The sequence below is a fragment of the Takifugu flavidus genome, unplaced genomic scaffold, assembly GCF_003711565.1.
Source record: "Takifugu flavidus isolate HTHZ2018 unplaced genomic scaffold, ASM371156v2 ctg464, whole genome shotgun sequence".
Lineage (NCBI taxonomy): Eukaryota > Metazoa > Chordata > Actinopteri > Tetraodontiformes > Tetraodontidae > Takifugu > Takifugu flavidus.
In genome coordinates, this window is record NW_026622080.1 from 39175 (window position 1) to 55377 (window position 16203).

The 16203-nt window shown below is 40.0% G+C and overlaps 1 protein-coding gene and 1 long non-coding RNA gene across 2 annotated transcripts; both read right to left on the bottom strand.

Annotated features, from left to right (window-relative positions):
- Positions 1-10476: 10476 nt before the first annotated feature.
- Positions 10477-13894, bottom strand: LOC130520638 (zinc-alpha-2-glycoprotein-like). Its single transcript, XM_057024343.1, has 5 exons — positions 13687-13894; positions 12479-12715; positions 12138-12398; positions 11723-11982; positions 10477-11444 (listed from the first exon to the last, which is right to left on the bottom strand). Exons 1-4 carry the CDS (start codon positions 13736-13738, stop codon positions 11849-11851), a joined length of 684 nt encoding a protein of 227 aa, XP_056880323.1. The 5' UTR covers positions 13739-13894; the 3' UTR covers positions 10477-11444; positions 11723-11848.
- A 505-nt stretch (positions 13895-14399) lies between these two features.
- On the bottom strand, positions 14400-15963 carry LOC130520639 (uncharacterized). The gene is made up of 3 exons (XR_008948962.1): positions 15736-15963; positions 14513-14749; positions 14400-14429 (listed from the first exon to the last, which is right to left on the bottom strand). It is a non-coding gene; the product is annotated as an uncharacterized LOC130520639 (long non-coding RNA).
- Between the last annotated feature and the right edge of the window lie 240 nt (positions 15964-16203).

Here is a 16203-nt window from a genome sequence, read left to right on the forward strand (position 1 = left end):
TGGAGTTGCACCACACCGTGCCTCCTGGGTGCTGCCATACATACTGGGCATGATGGGATCTCATTGGACACCGGAGGAAATGTGTACAGTTGGGCCAGACTTCGACACTGACAACATCCTCATCCTCATCACCGCCTGTAACTGTTGGGGACAAAAGAGAGATGTTTACATTTAAGGCTGGTCCCCTTTTTGCTCATTTAACCAGCAGGATTTTCTAGTTCCTGTAGCTGATCCTGACAGCATGTGAGAAATTACATCTGAGTTTCAAAAACTATTCCAACATGACACAGACCTGCCTTCACCAATGTGATCCTTTAAGTGTGACACTAGCTCTTTCACTGTTTGAAAATGGCGGACACACAATGAAAGCGCACATTTTAAATCTGCAACAACAGAAACAGCTTGTGGCTCAAGTATATTGTGCACACGGTAAAAATGGCCCTTGAAAGCCGAGTAAGTAGTAAAGGTTTTATTACAGTTGGCGCCAACACATTTGAAAACAGCGTGGCTCATTCCTATGAGTATTGCAGTATTTCCCGGTTTCTTTTGCCAATATTTGTAATTTTAACAAATAAATTCCATTTAAATCACATATTGTTGTAGTAAATCTAACAAAAAATTCTGTTTCATAGTTTACAAAATTTCACAGTGATTTAAACAAAAAATATATGTATTTGGTTTTTACAAGATTTTTTTGTAGGGATTTTACAATGTTTTATGTACATTTCACGGTCTTTTTTAGAGTGTTGTTATTGTCCTGAAAATAGAACTACTAAATCCTATTCTGCAGGAAGCCCTGATACTGATTCTTCTTCTAAGTTTGACAACAATGCATTTATGTCTTCTCACTGAATGTATTAAAAAAGGTGATGTCTGTAGTTTAGAGACATGTTGAGATGTTAAAGATCTTTTAGGATCATTTAAGATCTTGAAAGTATTTGAGTTTTCATATGTTACCAAACAAATTTAGTAGAATGTGACGATAATAATACGAAGGTGACATGAAAATATAGTCACTGAAGTTTCTGTGGATGCTTTTTTGAAAAGCCATAAAAGTCATTATTACCTGGGTGAACAATAATTTATTAATCTGGCAGCGCTCTGATAGGCCAATAAATTAGTTGTTGGCCAATAAATCATTTCTGTCCGATGTCTTTCTTTTTCATCTTTGTTGCACGTGTTTTTAAAGGAACACGCTTTAGACTAATTCAGTAAACTGATGCAAATCACTCGAGCCTTATTTTTGTGAAAGATCTTAAAAAACAATCTACATGAAAATTGTTACAAAAATATACATATATATTATTATTTCTCACTAATAAATGTTTATTTTATGTGTAAAAATAAGTCTAAGCAAATTGTTCTTTATAATCTGGAGTAAATAAAAATTCTGCCTCTTGATATAAAATATAAACTATTCTTCTAATGAAGTAAAAATAAGACAATCTTAGTATAAAGACATTTAATACAGTAAAAGAAGATCTTAACAAGTATGTACATTTATTTTGATATTCAATTTCATTAAATTAAAATTAATCGTTTATTGACAACATTCTTGGTGCCATATGACATCATCAAAGAACATGAGTTACATTTGATCATCAGTCTCTTAAAGAAATAAATTAATGTTTAAGTAAACGGTTCACTAAACAGTAGTTTGGTGGTCATGTTACATTAACATAGAAATAGTTATTTGTGTAATGCTTTATAATGTCTAAATAGGAAACCAAAGTGCTTACATAACAGATAAAAGGTCACAGGGAAAAGAACATAAAAATAAAAAGTTTCTTTAGCTTTTTACACCTGATCACTGTTGTGACTTCACCTGTATGTTCTGTTTAATGTACTGCTCTGTTTGAAAGTGTCGTAAATGTGAACGTTAAAGTCGGTTCACTGCAAATGTTTGTGTTTTGATCCCCTGCTCAGTTGTATACACGGGGCAACTTTAATATGGAGAATAAAAATATTCTGGATCATAGCATTTGTCTCTCGTCCAATCTTGACAAATATTCATTCTTCTGGTTATCCATCAATTCATCACTCCTTAAAGATACTGGTGGTTGTTCTTCATCACTTGAAACAATCCTCTTCTTGACTATTGTGAAACACAAATGGAGGCACAAATAATACATGTTGGCAGATATATTTCATTACAAACATTGATCTGATCATAAGGCTAATTATTGAAACATGAATACCAAAATATCAGCTGACAGACTGATGAGTGTTTCAACAAAAGTAGTGAGACTTACATTTGAGCATCCATGCTGTTGCGCAGATTAAAAGAACACATGAAACCAAAATGGGAGCCAAAAATGTCCAATTAACACCAGCAAGTGTTTTTCCATCTGAAACAAAAGGGAAATTATGGCAATAACAATAAAATACACTAGGTTTAAAACCTTGCATTATTCTGTATCATATGTTCCTGAACTTTTTACCAGTTATATTTACAATTGGGCCCAGAAACAATCTATAGATCTGTACATTGGTGAGACTAAACAACCACTGTACAGATGCAACGCCAACTCCTCAGGTCAGGATTTGGCCATCCAGCTACACCCAAAAGATAAGGGACACTTATTTGAAGAAAGCAAAGCAAAGCAAATTACCACTGACCCTCATGAGCATCAACAATAACGCTCAGTGACTCAGCACAGCACAACTGTGGGATTCCCACTAGTTCATTTACAATTGAAGAAGCCTCTCAGATAAGAGGTGAAAACAAAGTTCAGGTGAACTTCCTTGAGCCAAGAATTCTTTTCGATCTGGATGATTGAGAACATTCATCAACCATTTCTCAAAATGCAGACCCATTAGTCCTTGCTTCCTCGTGCTTGTGAAACATCCTCAATCAAGCACTGTTCCAGCACTAAGTTTGCAAGCTACCAAGTACATTCCAATCTCCCGTAAGGGTCCTTGTTCTACCCCTTTGATCAAATATGCATCACATGTGACTGGTCTGGACTCAACTGCTTCCAGATTCAAATGACAAACATGAAATGAATCAATCCGATTAATGTCCAGTTGTGTTTCATCCCTTGAATAATTGACATATATGCAGCCTGTATTGCTTTGACTGCCCAAATTAAAGTTGTTTTTTTCAAAATGGGTAAAACACAAATGAACTAAGAGTCAGTGGTCATTTCATAAAACGTCCTGGGAGAACTTCCAAACTGCACTGATAAAGTTGCGATCCCAGGGGATTGGAACCCACAACCTTGTTGCTGTGATGAGACAATGTTAACCACCTCATCTAATCAGACATTTCCTCATGTAAATGAAAATAAACATTATCACACAAGCTCTTAAAATTAAAACTCATTTATTGCAGGAAGTAAAAACCTACAATATTTACAAACACTGTATTTAATAATGAAAAAAATAAAACTCTTAAGGACTTCACACATCAGGTCCTGCAAGTTAGTTACAAACACTGTTAAACACTTTACTATTTTACACACAATATTAGTCGACCAGTTTCACATGAATTTGTTAGATTCTTCAAGGAAGAACTTCAGAGTTAAATTTCAACTTCACCAAGGATGTAACTGAAACCAGTCTTTCAGAAACAGAAATAAAGTCATCATACATTCAACAACATAAGATTTTTACAATGTCGAAATAAGTAACCAGTGTTTTACATAAAATAAATAAAGATGATGCAAACAAAATAAAGGAGAGATGAATGAGTAAATAACACAAAAATACATGAAACCAGACATAAAGTGACAGCATTATGAGGTGTTTAAAGGTAGTTTTAAAAGATGAGTGTTAAGCTCTGATTTAAGAAGTTCAAGATCATTAATACTGAATTTAGGGTCAAAGTGCTAAAGCTTTCCATAGTTTGGCTTCTTGGCTTCTTAAATAAGATGACAGTCAGTGAAGGTTAGACCCGTGTCAGCAGCATAAGTCCCAAAGCTCTGCTACTGGATGACAACACAGTCCAAATATTACAGCACATGTGACTTTGGATCCTCTGTTCAGGTCTACACGTTTCTATAGACGTGCACTTTCAGCATGAAGAGTAAAACATCCTGGATCATTGATGTCGTCTCTGCTCAAGTCCTCCGTGGATAAAATCCATCTTCCCCCAGTTATTCTTCAATGGGCTCATGAGAAAAGTTTCCTCACCACTTTTTGCCTTGTGCCTATGAAGAAATAAAATGAAGGAACAATTAATAGATGCTGACAGGTGTATTTCACAAGAAACATCATTAACATTCTATTAATGCAGGGCCACAATAGTAAAATATCAGCACAGACTGACTTGAAAGTTACAATCAAAGAAGTGAGACTTACACAAAAGAGTCATTACGGAGATTAAACAACAAACTGTAAAGATGATGCCGATAATAATCCAAAACTTCATCGGGACACCTGCATAAAGGATGTTGTCCATCAAGTGTGTTTCCATCTGCTCATAAAAGAGTATAAACAACAAAAACATGATTATTGTAATCACCAAACTGGCCATACTTTACTCTATGCAGCATGTCGTCATGTGTTATTGTAATAAACTTATTTTTAATATTTTGAAAGCTGTGCTCCGAATAACAGAAAGTGTAACTGACTCTATTTAGAGTATTTCAACTGTTACATTTATTAACTGTCTGGACCAACGTGACATGCCGACAGTTGTCTGAGGCCTGGACACAGACTGAAGCTCAACGTTGCGCACTGATAATTCTGTGCCAAGACGATAGAAAGGTGGGTGCTGAGCTGCTGCAGCGCCCCCTGCTGGCAGAGGGTGATTCTGCGCATTCCACTGCCTGTACCAAATTGTAACTCTGTAGTAGCTCGTTTCTTTCTGGAAACATGTGAAGCACGTTAAATGTTGTTAATTAAATGGGCAAAAAACTTGTGGCGAGACATAAAAAAATTCTCAAATAAGTTTTAACAGCATCGAAACAGCCGTTTCTGACAGAGTTAATGACCAACACTGCTGTAATCTCAGCCAGAAAAGATCCAAAGGTCTGCTTTCAGATGGAGGAAGACCAGAGAATCACTAGGAACGTTTCAGAGCTTCTTCATGAGGGACTTTTACCAGAGTACCCAACACACCAGAACCCCCCCAGCAACAATAAGACCCCACTGGCCTGTGTGCAGCCTGGATCATGACTCAATAACAATCATGCAGCAGTATGTAAATGTAAAGTTCTCACCCCACATGACAGTGATGGTTCTGTCTTCTGTTTGGACAACACAGCCATAGATGTTGGTGTGGATCAGGGGGACCTCAGCTTTCAGGATGAGGATCACTGATCCATCCCCAGAAGGCAACGGGCCAGTTACAGTGATCCAGTTTGCCTTGGTGGCCCCGTCTTCAGTCACAGACACTGAACGCACTGATTTGTCAGTACTGGTGACGTGGCACTTCAGCAATGCCTTGGTTCTGTCAACAGGGTTGGCAAACACACGGAGATCTGCAGGAGGATAGAAAAGGTGATGATCAGGGTGGGACCAGCCAGGGGAAGAAAAGATACTTTTGTATGTGTTCAGGTTAATTCCTGAATTATGTCCAATGAGCCAAATCTGTGTGGTTGTTAGATTTTACATGCTGTGTCGTAAAAAACAGGTGTTTCATGAATCTGTGTAAGTCCTCACAAAGATACAAGTACAAATATATGTGTGTGTTTATTCACCTGTTCTTTTTTCTATTTCTTTTAATTTGATCTGATGGATCATTTCTGGACAGTATCTCCTGATGAATTGTCCAAACACATGCTTCCGAGTCTCATAGCCGTTCCACGAATCTTTAATCATTTCTGCAGAAGGAGACAGGGCTTTCCATTTCTGAGCTCCAGCATCAAACTGAATGAAACCCTCTCCATTCACTGCCCAGTTGTCAAAAGCAGATTCAAGCCTCTCGTCTGATGTGATGCAGCCACGCCGCCGCTGAACATCTACAAGGATTGTTTTATGTAAAATGTTCAGTTCATTTTCAACAAAATAAACACGTTAAAAGCAAATGTGCTACAAACTTACTCCGTGTGTGATTGATGAATTTAGAAATCGCTTTGAGAGCATCAAAAACATCATAACATGCTGCTGTGCAGGTCCCAGGTAAGTTGTGGGATTCCAGGACGGGTTTGAAGTGTTCTTGTTGTGTCCCACTGTCACAGTGAGAGATCACAACTCCATCAAACTCTCTGTAACTTGTTCAAAATGGGGCCCAGATCCAGGCTGAACACGTCCTGTAGACAAGAACTCAAGAGAATGGGAACCTGAAACACACAAACAAATGGAGTCAAAACTCTGGACCCTCACAGTGGGATCAGCGGTTCTGACAAAAATAATCATGTTATAAATTGATCCCAATCTCAGGTCTTGTCAAATTAATATTGAAAGATGTAGACAGTTTAATATTATGGTTAATTATTTTAAACCTTAAGCTGTGAGTCGTATCTGCTCAAATTGGTGGACGGTATCAAAAAAAGCAAAAATATCTCTTTGATCATCATCATTGATCCTCTCTGAGCCAGACCACCACATGTCAGGATAAAAACCCACATCTCATCTCCTCTCATCCTGGTCACCAGAACTCCTCAGGGCTGCTTCCTCGTTCCCCTACTATAATCCCTCTTCACAAACACTCAACTGGACAAAACACCACTAAAAACAAACAACCAGAATGAAAAACAGCCTCTTTCCACAAGCTGTGAAGGAAACATGGAGCAGCAGGATGAGAAACAGGTCAAAAGACCCAACAATAACCCAAAATATTATAATAGATTCCTCATAAACTGAATATAAACAAGGTTTACTACAGTACCTGAACAGGCACCAATAAGAAAAGAGGTTTAATCTCCACTCTCTTCGTACTCTGTGTGCAGGCAACAAAATCAAAGCAAATCCTCAGATAGTCAACAACTAAAAAATACATCTGTGTTTGGACAGTTACCTGCAACTTTCATGCCTGTGATATTAAAGTGCACACACACACACACACACACACACAGGGCAGAGGTACTTCAGCAGCGGTTTTATAAACAGGAAGTCTCAGTGTGCAGTACTGCTGCGCCCCCTAACGGCTCAGTCAGGAACAGTCCGACACACTGGAATCGAAAGCACTGCGCAAGCCACGTTCGGTGTGGCTTCTTCCCCCCTCCCCTCAGGCAGGAGACTACGGTCCATTCGGACCAAAACCTCCCGCTACATGAACAGCTTCTTCCCCTCTGCCATCAGGCTGCTGAACATGTGAGAAGAATTATTGTTGTTATTACTATTATCGTTTCAATGCTATAGTAAGTACAGTAAGTAGATTTAGAATGTTTAATCAAAAGGAATGTATGAGTGTTTGAACCAAGTATGGAAGCTGTTAGGTACCCAGCACTGAGAGGTACCATGTTCAAGGACACGGGGAAGTCGGAGAAAGAATCATGAGGTCAGATTGACATAAATCTTGTGTGCACCAAATAAAAGAGGAGAGCGAGCAGCAGACGGGCGGAGTTGAGAGAGGAAGCTTGAACTGCTCGTCAGTTCTCCCTTGCAAGGCCTCCTGTTGTTTGTGTGGTTGATCTGAGTCTAGTGAACGAACAGCGCGGGTGACCAAACATCACCCTCACAAACACCAAGTGACTTATCACTTAAGCACCATGTACAGCAGCCAGTCGGACTCACGAACAATACATTACTCCTGCATTGACCTGCACTATTTCTTACTATTTATGTATACTGTATATATGTCTTATTTTATTTATCTTATTCTAGTGTTGTCTTCTTTATGTTGAATGTCGCAGCGTCACACCAAGACAAATTCCTAGCTTGTGAAATACTGTGTATTACATGAACAATGGCAATAAACATGATTCTGCTTCCATGTTTTCGTTTCAAATAGTGTCACTGCCCAAATATCTTCAAGTATTTCACCAGCTTCCTGGTGCATTATTCGCTATTCATGTTTTTATTGCAGAGCTAAACAAAAACAAAGGACGTTTTTGAATGTTCTTGAAAAGTCGATTGTCTATTTCTTCACACAGCGCTCAGAACGTGTGTGTACGTCTCCAAGAGAAGAAACCCAGTCCAGTTGACATGGAAAACTACCTTGGGTGTGTGTAAAGAAAGTTTCCTCAACTTACCGCATTCTGCCGCTGGGAGCAGGATCCAAAACAGAAGACAAAAGTTCATCTTCCTAAATGAAGGTCGCTAAACACTTGTTGTCCTCATCTGAAACAGTCTGGAAGAACATGACGAGGGTTCTTTGTGATAAAGACCGATTCTCTTAAAAGCGGGTCTCAAACTAGACGAGTGTCGCAGGAGTTTTTATTGCGCGTGACAGTCGCAGTTCAATAAGAGAGCTGGACCCCGCATTGTGGGCGGAGCCTTCGTTCAGCACCAGGAAATACCCGTCATCGAGGTGACGTCAGGGTCCAAACACGTGATTCACTGACGCCGCCTCGTCAAGATTCGGACAGGTTGAGATTTAAGCACATAAACTCCTGATAACCGCATTTTAAAAAAACAGTTTGTGTGTAGTTGTAGTAGGTAGTAGGTGTACTGTAGGTGTAATGCACAAAAGCAAAGTTTCATATCCAACAGTAACTTACTATAGCTATGGTGTAGCTTCCATCCAAATGAATCGCTGTTTGTCTATTTGTAAATTACTTTTTGGACAGGTCCGGTGCCCGGTGTGTTCCAGATATTAACCTTTGGGGAACGCTGGACCGAGACGCCTCAGATGCAAGAAGGGCTGGGAATGCTATGGCAGATGCGACGGTAGATGGGCAGCGGTGCATGAGCAGCCCACCTCTGGCCAGGTCAGAGGACCCACTCGCCTACTGGCTAAATCACAGACATCGTTACACCAACCTTTTCAAGCGGGCCAAAAGATTTCTATGCATGCCAGCATCTACTGTACCCTGCAGAAGAATATTCTCCAAATGTGGAGAATTGTGAGCAAAAAATAAACTGGTTAAATCCCAATACTGTGGAAAAAAATAACGTACCTCCAATAAAAACGTTGAGTCCAGTTACACAAGAATACCCAAGCTATGGCATATTTTACCAGCATTTTCTCAACAAAACAAAGCTCACGTGTGCGCCTCCCGGTCACCAATAGCGGCTCCAACCCTGCAGTGCAGGGCTCGCGGGTCGCCAGGAGAGGGCGCTAGAACTGCAACTTCATTACTTCGAGTAATCATTACAAGTGGTTCGGGAATTCACAAAAGCTTAATTTGCCCATCATTACTTTTTGTCCTGATCGGAACCAGACAAATCTACCGATCTTCATGTTCTTTTTCTTTTGGTTTTAAAGGCAGTTGGCATCTATATTGTAGCTGCCACCTTCTGGTCCTCTATCTAGCGTATCCATCCTTCCATCCTGTTTACTAGAGTAGAGTAAATTTATAAAGCTCTTTCCTCCCACCTGAACTCTCTACCCAGCTCATCCACATCCACCATTCCCAGTTTCCTCAGTCCATCCATCATCATCCTTTCCTCACTATTATGCCTACATATTAAAAGCACATGTTCTGTTGTCTCCAGTTCATGACACTGCTCACATAGATGGATGCTTCTCCACAATGTATAGCATATTGTCTAAGTTGCTCTGCCTAATTCTTAACCTTGTTATTATAACCTGCTCTTTCCTGCTCTTTTCCCTTCTCCTTGATGCATTGTCCCTCCTTTGTATTGGAAAGAAGATGCCTCCCCTTGACCTCTGTTTCCCCGCTCTGTTGCCACTGCTCATTTGCTTTTACCCACACAACACTCTTGCCTTCTGACTTTGATCATTAATTTCTCTGTCAACATTGCTCCTGCTTTTAATGGTTATACACCCCCATTTCCTTGGCCACCTCATCACCCTTCCACCCAAAACTCCCCTTTTGTGCTGTCTCCTCCCAACTCACTAGCAGAACCCCCTTTGTAAGATGTTCACCCCTCTGACCTCTTGAATGAATCCAGTAATTAGCAGCCAACTGTTTCCTCCTCAGCCACAGTGGCATTTCCCCAGCCTGTTCCTGGAGCGCACACACAGGTGAGATTTTGACTGGCCCATGTAGAGTCTAAGTGCTTGCACCGGGATCATATCCAGCAAAGTTCTGAAATGAAACACATGATTTATTTGGTTCATTCATCTCTTCCACTCTTTTATTTTTACTCACAATCTTCACTGCCTCTTCTCTCTCTGCTCTTCTTGTTGAATTACAACTGTTTTCTCCACACACTGTAGTTTCCCCAGTTACATTTACATTAACTGTGCTATTACTACCCCCCCCCCCCCCCCACACACACACACACACACACACACACCTCTGCTCCCCCTACACACTGTAATGATGGGCATACCTTTGGCAATTGTAATACCTAATAGGAGGTTGAATATATGCTCTCACACTAAAACTCCTGTATCCTATAATGATCTTGTCAGTGAGAAGCTGACCTTTAAAGGAAAACAAGCCCAATCAAATGTTTCCTCATAAACTGGAGTAAAAGAAAACCAAGTTCTTTAAATATGTATCACACAGGCTCTTAAAAAAACATTTATTTTAATACAGGATATAAAAATATACAATATTAGAAAGCAGACATTTATTAGATAAAAAAAGAACAAATAGAGAACATTTTCTGTTGATGCAATCATCCTCTTAAATATTCTTCAAGGTGCTTCTGAAGTGTGTTTTCATTTCTTCCAGGGGTGATTTATAGGTTCAGAGCTTTAGCATCCAGAGTGCCTGGCTGGTTCAAAAGATGACACTCTGGTCATTCCAGTTAATGAGTTCATTCAACACAATTTAGGAGTCTTAGTAAAAAAAATCATGGAAAAGTGATCTTCCTCCTGAAACTATGGTATGCATGAACTCATTCATGTTACAGTTCCTCACACACACCACCAATTAAGTTAGGCTAACAGACAATAATCTGTTCCATTCAATTCAATGCAGCTCAAATGGGGACTAACATTTGTTGGTGATAATAATGTGTTGCGTGTATTGGGGTGTAGAGTAGTTGTCCAACATAACCACTGCATATTTACATCACAACACTCCTGTTAAGAGCCTAGACACGTTTTTATTTCTAGTGCTTTTTGTAAGTCTGTTAAATCATCTGTGGAACAAAATAAATAGTTCAAAGCTTAAGCAGCCAGAAAAATAGACCATTTATGCCTGTGCTCCTTCACTTTACAAAATCCTCGTATTATTCTTGACTTTGTTGTAATTAAATGGAGGATGAATTAATATGTGCTGAGAGGTAGATCTCATTAGAAACTCAATGATTTGTCCACAAAAATGTTATTGTTAAAATATTTCAAAATACTAAATCAGCAGCTGACAGACTGACTTAAATGTTACATTTACTGTAGTGATACTTACTGGTACATTTGAGCACCAGTGCTGTTGTGCCGATTAGAAAAAGAACACATAAAAACAGAACGCAGCTCAAAATTTGTGTCCAACTGACACTTGTGGAAAGAATTTCTCTTCCATCAAGTGTGTTTCCATCTGGAACCAAAGAAAAAATAGCATTGTTACTAAAAACATTGTAATAAAAGTAATAATTACAATAATAAACTCATAATGTTGATGCTGACAAATGTAGCGGACACTATTCACGATTTAAACAGTTATATTTCTTATTTTCCCAGCGCTCAAGTATTTCTCACATCAGATTTTTAACAAACCTAAACTAACTGAGACTTGAACACAACGTTAAAATTCCAGCCTCTATTGCTTTGACTCAATAACAATCATGCAGCAGTATGTAAATGTAAAGTTCTCACCCCACATGACAGTGATGTTTCTGTCTTCTGTTTGGACAACACAGCCATAGATGTTGGTGTGGATCAGGGGGACCTCAGCTGTCAGGATGAGGATCACTGATCCATCCCCAGAAGGCAACGGGCCAGTTACAGTGATCCAGTTTGCCTTGGGGCCCCGTCTTCAGTCAGAGACACTGAACGCACTGATTTGTCAGTACTGGTGACGTGGCACTTCAGCAATGCCTTGGTTCTGTTAACAGGGTTGGCAAACACACGGAGATCTGCAGGAGGATAGAAAAGGTGATGATCAGGGTTGTCTGTTGTCACTCTTTGAACAGGGAACCAGCAGTGATGAGCAGCTCACTCTTCCTCTCAACATAGTTTTAGCTCATAACCAACACCAGGCTGCTATTTTAGGACCAGAGAGTGTGTTCACCTGTTCTTTTTTCTATTTCTCTTAATTTGATGTGGTGGATCATTTCTAGACAGTATCTCCTGATGAATTGTCCAAACAAATGGTTCTGAGCCTCATAGCCGTTCCACGAATCTTTAATCATTTCTGCAGAAGGAGACAGGGCTTTCCATTTCTGAGCTCCAGCATCAAACTGAATGAAACCCTCTCCATTCACTGCCCAGTTGTCAAAAGCAGATTCAAGCCTCTCGTCTGACGTGATGCAGCCACGCCGCCGCTGAACATCTACAAGGATTGTTTTTTCTCTTTAGTTAAAGGTTTTAATTCCTCTTAATGTGTTACAAGCAAATGTGCTACAAACTTACTCCGTGTGTGATTGGTGAATTTAGAAATCGCTTTGAGAGCATCAAAAACATCATAACATGCTGGTCTGCAGGTCCCAGGTAAGTTGTGGGATTCCAGGACGGGTTTGAAGTGTTCTTGTTGTGTCCCACTGTCACAGTGAGAGATCACAACTCCATCAAACTCTGTAACTTGTTCAAAATGGGGCCCAGATCCAGGCTGAACACGTCCTGTAGACAAGAACTCAAGAGAATGGGAACCTGAAACACACAAACAAATGGAGTTCTTGCATCAAAAGGTTCTGACAGGAACACAGGAAACTGTGTTTTAATGTCAAATTAGGAAAAAGGAAGAAGTTGAAACAATAACAAAGCACAAACTGAAAGGAAAAAGGCAGGAGCAATAGGAGAGAGAAAGGAAAGGGAATGAGGTAGAGGAGCGCAGTGGCAGTGTTCTTGGGTAGATCCAGATAACGAAGACAAGAATCTCTGGCTGAAGATAGTGTGGTTATCAGGAGCAACGTTGGGAGTTTATAATCCACGTCGTCATCTCGCCTGGGAGGATCCTAATTTCAAATCAGCCACTCAGAGTTCGGGATTCTGTCTTTGCAGGATTACACCTGGTTTGGAAACTACGACACCCGTTGTTTAAATTTGGTGCCCTTCTTGAGGGTCTCACTCAGGCTTTGTAGGCCACACGGGTACCAAACAATCAGAAGAAATATCAGGCCGAATAAATGCTTTTTTAAATAAAATTTCTTGCTTCCTGATCTACACTCAACAGTCGATGGCAGTAATAAGCTGAAACTATATCTACCAACCACCAGTTTAAAGAAGAAAAGGAAGATCATGAACTATTACACTTAATAAAGCAGCTTCTCCGGGTCTCCAGAGCAACCATAAAATGTTCTCTTTTTTGGACGTTTTCCTGTCTTTAGCCAGTATTTTATTATTAATATTTAAACGTGGTTGTGGATCATGGATCAGCCAGTCTTAAATCTTTGGATGTCCGTGGAACTTCTCTCGGGAATCTGTTCAAGTGTTTGACGCAAAGAGCGCGACAAGAAAGGCGCGTGTTTCCAACGCTGCAGTTCGGTTCGGAGCCTGAGGTTCTCGATGAGTGTAACACGTGGTAACCAAAATAAACTTTACTCAATAAACTTGACAAACTTTGCGCGGCGTCTAACAACCCTGCAAATCCAAACTTTCGCCATTACAGTTGTGTCACCTACCACATTCTGCTGCTGGCAGCAAAACCCAGTAAAGCAAAAGACAGAACTTCATCTTCCTGCAGTTGCGTTTCCCAAATAAAAGTCCATAATTATTTGCTGTCGATGTTGTTGTTGTTGTGCATCCAAAAGAGGAGAAAAGATGAAGTTGTCTCTCCAGCGCTGGGGAACCAAACGTCTTCAGAACACCGTCACGATTTTTTTTATCTGTACGATCGTTAATTTTTGAATTTTTATATCACGCAGTAAACACCGGAAGTGGGTGTAATAGTTGGATCCCCCTTACTTTTATTTTACCGAGACGTGAAATGTTCTTCATAAACTTGAGTGACGAACAATTAACAAGTATAACTTTGTAGGGTTGTTGTTGTTTGTTTGTTTTTTGTTTTGCCTTAATTGAAGTGATAAATGTTCCATCGTTGAACAAAGTTAGAATTCTGTTCCTCTGAGCTACATTCTTGCTGCTTTAGCCTGGCTGCCTGCTCTTCACTGGTTGAAATATGTTCTATATTGACATTTTAATTCCGTACTAGTTTAACATCCCCTGTTCCTTCTGTAACTGCTCCATCTTCTCTCTGGAAGGCTGAGCTGCTGGTCTGTGTTTTCTCAGGGGAGATCTTGGTCAGACATCATCAGCCTCCACAACGAGCAGATACCAGTTATTACTAAACTGATATTGGAGGTCCTACAGAATAGCGTCTGGAATGTCATAAAACATCTGATGCAGCCACGCCGCCGTTGAACATCTACAAGGATTATTTTATGTAAAATGTTCAGTTCATCTTCAACAAAATAAACACGTTATAAAGCAAATGTGCTACAAACTTACTCCGTGTGTGATTGATGAATTTAGAAATCTCTTTGAGAGCATCAAAAACATCATAACATGCTGGTCTGCAGGTCCCAGGTAAGTTGTGGGATTCCAGGACGGGTTTGAAGTGTTCTTGTTGTGTCCCACTGTCACAGTGAGAGATCACAACTCCATCAAACTCTGTAACTTGCTCAAAATGGAGCCCAGATCCAGGCTGAACACGTCCTGTAGACAAGAACTCAAGAGAATGGGAACCTGAAACACACAAACAAATGGAGTTCTTGCATCAAAAGGTTCTGACAGGAACACAGGAAACTGTGTTTTAATGTCAAATTAGGAAAAAGGAAGAAGTTGAAACAATAACAAAGCACAAACTGAAAGGAAAAGGCAGGAGCAATAGGAGAGAGAAAGGAAAGGGAATGAGGTAGAGGAGCGCAGTGGCAGTGTTCTTGGGTAGATCCAGATAACGAAGACAAGAATCTCTGGCTGAAGATAGTGTGGTTATCAGGAGCAACGTTGGGAGTTTATAATCCACGTCAGCGTCACGCCTGGGAGGAGGATCCTAATTTCAAATCCACTGGCTCTCAGCCACTCAGAGTTCGGGATTCTGTCTTTGCAGGATTACACCTGGTTGGAAACTACGACACCCGTTGTTTAAATTTGGTGCCCTTCTTGAGGGTCTCACTCAGGCTTTGTAGGCCACACGGGTACCAAACAATCAGAAGAAATATCAGGCCGAATAAATGCTTTTTTAAATAAAATTTTCTTGCTTCCTGATCTACACTCAACAGTCGATGGCAGTAATAAGCTGAAACATAGTCTACCAACCACCAGTTTAAAAAAGAAGAAAAGGAAGATCATGAACTATTACACCTAATAAAGCAGCTTCTCCGGTCTCCAGAGCAAACCATAAAATGTTCTCTTTTTTGTACGTTTCCTGTCTTTAGCCAGTATTTTATTATTAATATTTAAACGTGGTTGTGGATCATGGATCAGTCAGTCTTAAATCTTTGGATGTCCATGGAACTTCTCTCGGGAATCTGTTCAAGTGTTTGACGCAAAGAGCGCGACAAGAAAGGCGCGTGTTTCAAACGCTGCAGTTCGGTTCGGAGCCTGAGGTTCTCGATGAGTGTAACACGTGGTGACCAAAATAAACTTTATTCAATAAACTTGACAAATTCTGCGCGGCGTCTAACAACCCTGCAAATCCAAACTTTCGCCATTACAGTTGTGTCACCTACCACATTCTGCTGCTGGCAGCAAAACCCAGTAAAGCAAAAGACAGAACTTCATCTTCCTGCAGTTGCGTTTCCCAAATAAAAGTCCATAATTATTTGCTGTCGATGTTGTTGTTGTTGTGCATCCAAAAGAGGAGAAAAGATGAAGTTGTCTCTCCAGCGCTGGGGAACCAAACGTCTTCAGAACACCGTCACGATTTTTTTTATTGTACGATCGTTAATTTTTGAATTTTTATCACGCAGTAAACACCGGAAGTGGGTGTAATAGTTGGATCCCGCCTTACTTTTATTTTACCGAGACGTGAAATGTTCTTCATAAACTTGAGTGACGAACAATTAACAAGTATAACTTTGTAGGGTTGTTGTTGTTGTTTGTTTTTTATTTTGCCTTAATTGAAGTGATAAATGTTCCATCGTTGAACAAAGTTATAATTCTGTTCCTCTGAGCTACATTCTTGCTGCTTTAGCCTG

Coding starts and splice junctions, on each gene's coding strand:
- LOC130520638 (XM_057024343.1), bottom strand. CDS start 13,738: ATGAAGTTCTGTCTTTTGCTTTACTGGGTTTTGCTGCCAGCAGCAGAA. Junction 12,716..13,686: donor GCTGCCAGCAGCAGAATGTG/GTAGGTGACACA, acceptor TGTGTGTTTCAG/GTTCCCATTCTCTTGAGTTC. Junction 12,399..12,478: donor ATTCACCAATCACACACGGA/GTAAGTTTGTAG, acceptor CAATCCTTGTAG/ATGTTCAGCGGCGGCGTGGC.